This window comes from Drosophila montana, unplaced genomic scaffold (genome assembly GCF_035044405.1).
Source record: "Drosophila montana isolate Dmon_TW-CO22-7 unplaced genomic scaffold, ASM3504440v1 contig_3200_1, whole genome shotgun sequence".
Classification (NCBI taxonomy): domain Eukaryota; kingdom Metazoa; phylum Arthropoda; class Insecta; order Diptera; family Drosophilidae; genus Drosophila; species Drosophila montana.
The window spans coordinates 7,449,999-7,460,878 of record NW_026998080.1 but is presented as its reverse complement, the minus strand read 5'-3'; the positions used below and the strand labels follow the sequence as shown (position 1 = coordinate 7,460,878).

Here is a 10,880-nt window from a genome sequence, read left to right as displayed (position 1 = left end):
TAATAGGTTATATATTTGCATTTCATTGAAAGAACTTTCTCAAATTCTAGGCGAATAGCGCCTTAATTGCTCTCAAAATTCAAGTCAATGCATGTTTCTCTTTGGCATAGGTGCGTCGCTCTCTCTTAAGGTAACTCTTTGGCAATGCCACAGACTGTGCGCTCTCACCCGCTCGACCGCTCGCCCGCTCTCCACCACCGACACCACCGCCATCACCGCCGGCCCAGCGCCGAGGCCGACGTCATTTGTTACTGCACTCTTGTGCCGACCAGTTCGAGTGCGAGTGTGCGTAAAAGCCGAAACGAATACCCGAAACCGAAACCGAAACTAGCCGAGTGATTGGAAAAGTTATTTCATAAATTCGCGCCTACGAAGACAGTCCAACAGTCAAGCTTTATGCGGAGATCACGGTGCTTGGATTCGGAAACGTTATCGTCCAGTAATTAGTGGAACTTTTCCCTGGATTTCCTATACCTCGTTTATCTGTGTCAGAGTGTAAAGTGTGCCGAGTGAAAGAGCTGGAAATCAAAATACAAAACAAAGTAATTACAAAGCCCATCAAAAGAAAAGTGCTGAATATGTAGGCTGAAAATTGGAACGCTGAACTCTTCGAATTCGACTTCAAATTAATTACTCGGCAATAATTTTGGAAAATCACAAGAATAATAAACACGCGATCGAACAAGCAGCCAAAGACGCTAACGAAGACGACGTGTGACACAGTTTAACATTTGGACGACGTCTTTGGAATATATACCCAAATACATTATCATATTACTTTCGAGTGTCGAACAGTTAAGAGCGCTCCAGAAATCCAGACAAAAATGGTGTCGAGCACAGCCCTAAATAAAGTTCTTATATCAGGAGCGCTGCTGATCGCGGGATGTTGCCTGGGTAAGTTGCATTCCGGCCGTATGATCGTATGATCTATGTGCAACGGAAATCTGTTGCAATTGTATGGTTTATGTAAGCCGGAGCACTTCGGCACAATCTAATCTCTGTGCTTATTGGGACCCTTTGAACTGACTTAATCGCATAGATCAGATTCACATGCATCGAAATGCGTTTTCGAGCATCTAAATAAAAATGATTGTGTGTCTGTGGAATGTGTTGGACAAGTTCTGACCTATATATATATATATATATATAAGTGTATTCGAAAGTCCATCGCATTGAGTGTGAGCATTCAAACTATCTTAATAGCTCAAAGTGAATCATTCCAGAGGATTAGACACAGCGCCCAAAATAGTATCAAGTATATCCTGATTCATAGTCACAGATTGTTGCATATAAGTATAAAGAATGTCTGCATTAATTTTGGAGGTATGACAATCTTTCTACGTGACAAAATTCAAGTGAATACGTCCAAATGATTCACAATCGGGGATACCCAAAATACTCAATATATTTAAGCGTGTGAGAATGATATTTTCATTGGAATAATGTGGAAGCTGTTGGCATTTGAAAAGCATGCAAACAAGTTCCGCACTCAAAGGTTGGCTAATCAATCTTTCAGCTATTGCTCAATCATCGCAAACATTAAGCGAATATAATAAGTGTGATTGCTACCTGTTTGTGAATATTTGCGTACCCAGGTGCTGTGAATGCAGCGCGCTTTTCAAACAGTAAAATCTCATAATTTATTGGCGAAAGCTGTCACATTAATGCAGTTATTTATCACGATCAATAGACCGAGTGCAGCTTGCACAAGACGAGCACTCCCTCGTTCAAGCGGGCACTCATTCAATAGGAAGTGAATATGCCAATTTTCAAATGAATGGTATGAATGCCGCCAGCACGACGGGGTGTGCGATTCGTTCGCGTATCGGTTACGCTGTTAATTATTCCATAGGTGCCTAATAGGCGACAACACAACAAAAACAACACCAACAATGCCTGAGGAAGTAGGCAACAGTAACCAGGTATATCGCCAGGTAACCGGCAGGGTAGGAAGCGAGTGCGAATCTTGACACACCGCAGCTCCTTGGTTCGATTTCGGTTAGGCAAGCGTGTCGAAGGAGCGTGAGAATGTGTGTTTTGCAGCTCGTAACCTCCTTTAACCTCAGGCATTCTTCTCTCTCCTCTCTCCTCTCTCCTCGCGTTACCCTTTGCCCATAAACAATGCGATTGCAATCGGTTTGATTGGATTGCAGAGCTTGGAAGAATCAACCGTTGTGTGTGTTTTACTTTCTCAAGGCAGCCAAACTAGCAAATGGCCATCAATTTCTGCTCCTCACACATGGCATTAATATAATACTCAAATCAATCCTGACATGGGTAAATAAGCTAAATGATCATCAGCAGCAGCGCAAACGTTATCTGTGCGCTTGTTTGTCTACCTTTTCTTGTGCATCTTCGGAGCCTCCTTTTCGGGGCGGGCATTAAATTTCACGACCGCGAATCCGAGAAACCGGAGCGATCGAACAACATCCTCGCGCTGTCTCCCAGTCACGACGCGGAGGGGCTCGGTCTGTGTCTTTTGCATAATTCTCTCTGGTATTTGCATACATATGTATATATTTATTTTGGAATCTCTGACTCATGCCAGAAACATAGATGTGGCTGTTGCTCTTGCTGGAATTCGTGAGTATATAAAACCGGAGATACAAAATGCAGATACGACGAGTTTGCTTCTGTCGCTGCGCTTTATGTTTAGCCGCCCGATTCATTCGCATTTTCATTCTCAGTCCAGTTCTCTCTCTCTCTGTCTCTCCCTGTCTCTGTCTTTGTCTTATTCTCGTACTCGTTCGGCGGGTGCATGCTACAGATGGGGGCACAATGGTATGGGTAAGGGGCATGCCGCAGAGCAGCAAAGCGAGTTAAACCAACTCGTAACCAATTCTCGACAATTAAAGAATCAATTTACTTAACAGAGCTGGCGAATTGGCGGCTGCCGCTGCCCCCTCCTCAGCTCCTGCTACAGCTACTGCGGTGCGGGTGCCGGCTTGAGATACAGGCAGGGTTCGGCTCAAGTGTGTGTGTGTGTGTGTGTGTGTGTGTGCGTGTGTGTGTGCACTCAACTGGGGCAACAGCAGTCAGAGGCGGGTATTATTATTTGAGCATGTGTGTTGGCATGGCGACTCCCATGTGCAGGCAATGAATGAGTACTCGAGTGCACATACAAAGTACTCGTTTATACTCATACATACTCATATGTACTCATATGTACTCGAATGTACATAAATTGTGCCACATTAAAACATAAAAATTAATCGTTTTGATCGGTATAGTAATGAAGAGCTCTTCATGTTGACGTTGATGATGATGATGATTCAGCTGCAGCAGAAGCCGCAATTCGGATGGAAAAACAAATTTATGCTGAATATGTATATATATTGAATCAACAAACATTTGTGATTCTTTTGATGAGTTTTGTAAAGATCAGCGCCTGAGGAATGACGCATGTATCAAAATGTCATAGATTCTACATGTTATTGTTTATTTAACTTACAATTAACGAAATCTGAAGTTTTCATTTTAGAAGCCACTTAAGTACTCCGATTCGAAAAGGGGTTTTGCGATTTCGAATGTTTCTTCTTCTTGTAGTTTTGAGCTGAGTCGCAATAAGATATCGGGCTCTATTGGTTGATTCTTTGAATATCGCGGCATTATGTACGACAGCACATGAAAGGGAATGGCCGAGGCCTAGCCATAAATAATAGAACTGGAAAAAAAGCAAAACAAAAGAATTGCTGTTGCCTTTTGCGCTAAATAGTTGGCGGTGCTGGAAAAGGAGTGCCGCATATTAATTACATGCCACAACCACTTGAATGGAACACGAGCCCTGGGCCAAGCCCTGCCCCACCCCCCTCAAACCCAAGGGTACCCAAAACGCCAGTCGCTGGTTCCCGGCTTACAAATGAGGAGCATTTTAATATGCGCTGAACGTAGAAGCACTTGGACTTGGACTATGTTTCGACCAGTGCGATGTCTATGCTTTTGTTGACCTATTCGATTTGTTGGGGATCTATGCATGTATTTATTTATATATATACCTATATATATGTATATATAGAGACGAGTAGCTGCTGCTGTTGTGGTTTTTGGCTATGTGCCCGCATCCAAGCACTTGCCCGCCTCATAAGTGCCGACACGTGCACTTTGGGCAACGGGAAACGTTGTCCATGCCCCTTGGCTCTGCCACTGCCACTGCCTCGGGTTGGGCCTCCCCTCGACGGTGTCTTCGTGTGTGTGCCAGAAATTTTAAGGCGCTGGCTGGCGCTGATCATAACTCTGGCGGGCAACTGTTGAGGCCAACTACATAAGTGAAATCAATGTTCTGTTCCCTTTCCCTCTCTCTCTCGCTCTCTCTCTATGTTTGATTTGTCGCTTTCAAAATGCACAAGTGTAAGTGCATATGCATGTACCGGGCCGTAAATTTGTAATTTATGTTTCGAATCGTACTTTCATTTGCATTTCTTTTGGGCTTTGGGCACTTGATCGCCTTTGTGGCCCGCTTCAATTGATAATCGATTATGGGACAACACGCCCAATTCAATAAATTCTTTGAGTACCATTTCGATTTGCATTTTCGATTCGAACAGCTTTCAATAATTGCCAGAAAATGCGTTAGTTCGACATCTGTCGATTTTTAGCTAAATGCAATCCCCTCAACCAGGCGCAGGACACGCGGCCTTTCAACTCCAATTGTATGCGAATATTTTGTGTGTGCATCTGTGTGGGTTATTTGTCAATGGATGTCCGTCTGTCCGTCCGTCCTGTGTCTGGAGTCTGCGTCTGCGTTCGCTGCACATCTGCCTGGGGCAGTGCGTAGGTAGACCTGGTTTATGGCTGTGTCGGGCTCTCCCTCGGGCCGTAACCTGATCGTTCTTTCACAGAACCAGAATGCCATTATCATTATCCGCTTCGCTTCATGTCTCTATCTGCCACCACGCCACACAAACAGCATAATTTTCGGCTCGTATAACGCACTCGTCAGTTGGCCAGACGGACTGAGACCTGGACTGAGACCGTCAGGGTCAGTCACGTAGGGGCATGCTGGCAGGCAGGCAGGCGGTTCGTAAGCCTGAAAACACACAGTCAAACAGACGGACACGAGAGTCAGACGGATAGACAGACAGGAGATCAAAGATCAGAGCTGCAAATGCGCTTTTGGGCCGCTGCCACAAATGAGGCACTCGCGGGCTTATCAGGTAGTAAAAATGCTGCACTTGGATGATTCCAGTGACTGGGCACAAATCCACAAGCGGGCACTGGGCCCTGGCCCTGGCCCTGGCTCTGGCTATCCAGTGGTCAGCGGCAGCGTCATTCGCATCGTCATCTTCAGGCGCATTCGGGTCAGCTCTAGGGGTTATTAGCCGAAATTTTCGGAATCATTGTGCTTATGATAAATTGTTTTTGGCCCAATTCTGAGTACCAATTAAAACAGGAAAACAAGCTGGAAACAACAACAAAAACACAATCAGCTACAATTGTTATCTTAAACATTTAAAACATGACACAAAAAAAAAGAAGAAGAAGCTGATTCTCATGAGAATATATGTGCTGAGGCCTAAATATGGAGCATTACAAGAGTTTTTTAGCCTAATGATAAAATTCTGCTACTCTGATTTTTTTTACTTAGCTGCATATATACGTGACATAAGGAGTTGTCGATGGAATATGCTTAAAATAATAAATAACAGCTTAAAACCATAAAAAATGCAGCTAAATTAAACTAAAACTTCGAAGATTTCAGAAACTCGAGTCCTTGTTGACAAAAACAGTTCAAGAACCATTTCAAGAAACATTTCAAAAATAATATATAATATATAATAATTCGAAATTAAGTCCAGTTAATGCGAATATTTTATCAAATTATTTCACACTTTTCACCACTTGAACAAAGTGTAAGCAAACATTTTTTGTCGCTGCCTTGTTGCACAATATTAAGTCCATTTAGCTCCGGCAAATCGACTGCATCCACTGTGTTCCCGGTTCATTGGCTTCTTTCTGGGAAGCAGCAGCAACCATTTCTTGTTATTGTTATTTGTTTAATTTTATGGCTCAAGTTTACGACAAAGAGAAGTCGACGGGGTCAATGGGTAAGCGTATGTGCATTTTACGTTGTTTTTTTTTTTTATTTGGTAGTTGAGGAAACGTATCCGCATAAAATACGTCCAAAAGGAATGCATCTCGAGAAACTCAATTCATTGATAGAGGGGCGGGAGCTGCTGTGGTTCCGCCTACGCGAAAGCAATCCAAGTTCACTCACCCACATTCTGGCACATGTCTGCGTATCCGTATCCGCAATGCATTAGCTGCTGAAATTTAAGCCCACTGAACGTAAATACCCTGTAACATGGGTAGAGTGGGTGTGTTATATGAAAGGAGGTGGCTTTATTGTCGTTTATATTCGATTCAAGATCTCTGCTGCTAGCAAAACAAACTTCTTTAAAATAACTAATATACCCATTTTACTCACTTTCAATGGGTATACGATATAAACAATTGAATTAAATACTTCACCCCGTTACGCTTGTTAATCTTTCAAAGTCAATTATGTCTCATCCTTCGCAAAACTTTAGGCAAATCTCTTACAGGGTATTCTTATAGTCGCGCATTCTGGTAATAGCATTCCTAGCTGTTTGTTATTGTGCGAGTGTCCGATCTATATGCGAAGTAACAATTTCAACACGCAACGCTGAGCAGCCGCGGCGACAAGGAAAGCGACAAAAGTGGCTATAATAAAGTGTGTGCGGGTGCGGGTGTGTGCGTGTGTGTGTGGCAAAGAATAATACAATAAAGACAATAATGACAACAACAACAACAATAACACAGTCGGCAGCTATAACACACACACACACACACGCACACACTTAAGCGAGACGCCAGAAATGGCAGAAGCGAAATACAAATGTAAATTTAAACTTTTTTTACAATCGCCCCCCCGCCCCTTCACTCCCGACACTTTGTCTGCCCCTGGGAGCGAGGGTGTGATATGCCTGTGTGTGTGTGTGAGTGCGTGTGTGCGTGTGTCTGCCCGTGCACTGCAGTTGCCAGAATAAAAATGGACATTGTTGTGAAATGTTTTTCGATTTTGTGTCCACTGTCGACACCACCAAAACAAAGTGACGCCGACAGTGACAGCGACGCCGACTGCGACGCAGACGCCAGCAGCGACGTAGTGGCAGCTACTGCGCGTATAAGCCATGCCATCAATGTTGGCCGCATTCCCCGACCCCTGGACCGAGCGCACATGCACATGTGGGTGCGGCGATCGGCCGACCGACACGGGGTGGGGTTGGGCCGGTGGTGGGGGGGGGGGGGGGGTATGTTTTCTCTTTCCATTCGCTTATTTTAATTTCTGTTTTTCGTATGCCCCGTGCACCCGAGTTTCATGTGACCCCATTTCCGTGAAATGTTTTTCCATTCGACTTTGACAAAATACTCGTATGTACACACACTCATATCATTCTATATGTGTGTGTACGACCGATAAAAAGGAAACGGTGAATATTTGAAACGGGGAAAAATTCGAATTGTCTTAATCTGAAATTGCAGATGCTGCTCCTAGCTGTATCTGTATCTGTATCTGTATCTGTATCTGTATCTGTATCTGTATCTGTATCTGTATCTGTATCTGTATCTGTATCTGTATCTGTATCTGTATCTGTATCTGTATCTGTATCTGTATCTGTATCTGTATCTGTATCTGTATCTGTATCTGTATCTGTATCTGTATCTGTATCTGTATCTGTATCTGTATCTGTATCTGTATCTGTATCTGTATCTGTATCTGTATCTGTATCTGTATCTGTATCTATCTGTATCTGTATCTGTATCTGTATCTGTATCTGTATCTGTATCTGTATCTGTATCTGTATCTGTATCTGTATCTGTATCTGTATCTGTATCTGTATCTGTATCTGTATCTGTATCTGTATCTGTATCTGTATCTGTATCTGTATCTGTATCTGTATCTGTATCTGTATCTGTATCTGTATCTGTATCTGTATCTGTATCTGTATCTGTATCTGTATCTGTATCTGTATCTGTATCTGTATCTGTATCTGTATCTGTATCTGTATCTGTATCTGTATCTGTATCTGTATCTGTATCTGTATCTGTATCTGTATCTGTATCTGTATCTGTATCTGTATCTGTATCTGTATCTGTATCTGTATCTGTATCTGTATCTGTATCTGTATCTGTATCTGTATCTGTATCTGTATCTGTATCTGTATCTGTATCTGTATCTGTATCTGTATCTGTATCTGTATCTGTATCTGTATCTGTATCTGTATCTGTATCTGTATCTGTATCTGTATCTGTATCTGTATCTGTATCTGTATCTGTATCTGTATCTGTATCTGTATCTGTATCTGTATCTGTATCTGTATCTGTATCTGTATCTGTATCTGTATCTGTATCTGTATCTGTATCTGTATCTGTATCTGTATCTGTATCTGTATCTGTATCTGTATCTGTATCTGTATCTGTATCTGTATCTGTATCTGTATCTGTATCTGTATCTGTATCTGTATCTGTATCTGTATCTGTATCTGTATCTGTATCTGTATCTGTATCTGTATCTGTATCTGTATCTGTATCTGCATCTGCATCTGCATCTGCATCTGCGTCTGCGTCTGCGTCTGTATCTGCATCTGCATCTGTATCTGTATCTGTATCTGTATCTGTATCTGTATCTGTATCTGTATCTGTATCTGTATCTGTTACTGTATCTGTATCTGTATCTGTATCTGTATCTGTATCTGTATCTGTATCTGTATCTGTATCTGTATCTGTATCTGCATCTGTATCTGCATCTGTAAATCAATCTGTATCGGATGTAGCAGTGGTGGAAATGGATATGAGCTGCGAACTGTTAAAACAAACATCAACAAAGCACTTTGATGAGTAGCCCTAATGCATTGCCAAAATAAAATACGCCGGTTTGAATTTCAATTTAATTCAAACGTATGTTACAAGTGATTAGCCAGCAGGAAATGTGGGTCATAATGCCCCAACCCCTGCTATGGCAGCCACCGGCGCGCAGTGTCTAGATTTCATAGCTATTTTTATTACTCTATTGTTTTTACCAATGATCATTTCTTGTTTTATGAAAATACCCTGCAGGTCAAATGCTCTCGTAAAACTTTAGATGATCAGGTCGTAAAATGATTTTAAATTCAAGGTTGAGATCCACCCACCTATTTTGTTTGATTTTGCTTTGTGATTTCAATCTCCCGATATTCAGGAGCCTATAAAAACAGATCTTTCTGTAAAGATTTTTCATGACAACGAAATCAGCAGGCAATCCATTAACTGAAATTATTTAACAAATTCCATAAATTCTTTATTGACTGCAGCGTGATCATATTCATAAAATTTGACAGACTTTTTTGACTTTTTATTGAAGTAAGATATTTTAGAAAAAACGTTTAAGTTTCTTTATTATTATATCATAATTGATATGTAAACTATTAGATTTTGAAAATGTTTGTTTCTTTCTTTGGTGGTTCTATTCAATATATTGCAATATTTATCGTTGCAGTGTTTTCTTACCCGACATTTACGGAAGATGATGATGTCGGGATGATGGCTGATGAGTACGACTACGGTCCCGATGATCAGAGCGTTGCCAGTCAGCCAGTCAGCCAGCCAAAGCCAACAAATATTGCAAAGTCCGCCGTGCCGAAAGCCAACAGAACTGTGATCAAGACAGGAATTCTGGGCGAAGATGTTTTACTAACGTGCGATGAGAAGATAACAAAAGGTATGTACTTAAAACAAAATTGATTTCGAGCTGACCTAATTCTGATGTTCGTTTCAGATGTTGTTATAATCTGGTACCAGAACTCCAATGTCATCGCGCACGGTCAAAATTTATTACTTCCAAACTTCAGTCTAGATCCGAAGAGCTTTGATCTGACAATACTGAAGGCGAGTGCCCAAAGTGCTGGTGACTACTACTGCCAAATTCTGCCACAGAATGTGTTCGTGCACACAAAAGTCATTTTGGGAGATCATTCGCTTGACGTCATCACGCCGGAGAGCTCGAAGTCCGCTCAGGATAGTTTGCATCGATTTGCGTTGATGTGGCTCCTGATGCTGGGCCTGTTAGTTCTGCATCAGCACAAGCATTAGTTAAGTTTAATATTAAGCAGCGATTTATAGAATGTACCCTGGATACACCGAAATTGCATCTCTGTCTCCCTTCTGTCTCCAAAAGCTAAATAAGAATTTTAAGTCTTGTTAATCGTGAATTTATCTATTTTGTAAAGACAAACGATTTTATTTATTAAAAACCAAAGTATACAGAAGTAAATTTATTTTCTATTAATTTCCATTAAATAACAAACTAATCAAAAAAAAAAACATTTAATTTAGTAATAATTTTAATTCATATTTTAATGTATGACAATTCTTAAATCTTAGTCGGAAGTGTATATTCGCAAACCTTTCGTTGCCTGAAATTGGGGATTTAAAAACATTACGTCAAAACAATACCAAATACATTACAAACCTCAGCTTTAAGTTCGGCTAGTGAACCGGGCTTAACACTCCCAGCTGACTAAGGCCTTTGCTTATCATTTATTTTTAAGATTTAATTAAAAGCACAACTTTTTAAATTCATAATTGCCCATTCTACTGAAAATATTAAAATTCCTAAATACTTTCACAAAGAAATTGTGGGCTAAATTGGATCTGAACCCAAAATTGGCATCTATCAAATATAACTAGAATATCCAATGCTTGGGGACCAAGATTTTCAGCTCATATTATGTATTTGCCGAAATTGCTCAAAAAAACAGGACTTCGATATCGATTGTTATCGATTACTTGGAAACGGGGCAAGTTATCCAATATCGGAAACAAACTCGATCTGCGCGGGGACTAGGAGGACCTACAGCTAAAATTTCAAGTCTCTAGCTCTT

General features: G+C 41.3%; 1 protein-coding gene across 1 annotated transcript; it reads left to right on the top strand.

Annotated features, from left to right (window-relative positions):
* The first annotated feature begins 273 nt into the window (after positions 1-273).
* babos lies at positions 274-10,270 on the top strand. Its single transcript, XM_064686576.1, has 3 exons — positions 274-894; positions 9,497-9,718; positions 9,776-10,270. Exons 1-3 carry the CDS (start codon positions 825-827, stop codon positions 10,087-10,089), a joined length of 606 nt encoding a protein of 201 aa, XP_064542646.1. The 5' UTR covers positions 274-824; the 3' UTR covers positions 10,090-10,270.
* Positions 10,271-10,880: the final 610 nt, after the last annotated feature.

Excerpts from the sequence above, each read along its gene's own strand:
- babos (XM_064686576.1), top strand. The coding sequence starts at position 825 with ATGGTGTCGAGCACAGCCCTAAATAAAGTTCTTATATCAGGAGCGCTG. Across the intron at positions 895-9,496 it reads GATCGCGGGATGTTGCCTGG|TGTTTTCTTACCCGACATTT; the intron begins GTAAGTTGCATT and ends TTATCGTTGCAG. Across the intron at positions 9,719-9,775 it reads CGATGAGAAGATAACAAAAG|ATGTTGTTATAATCTGGTAC; the intron begins GTATGTACTTAA and ends TGTTCGTTTCAG.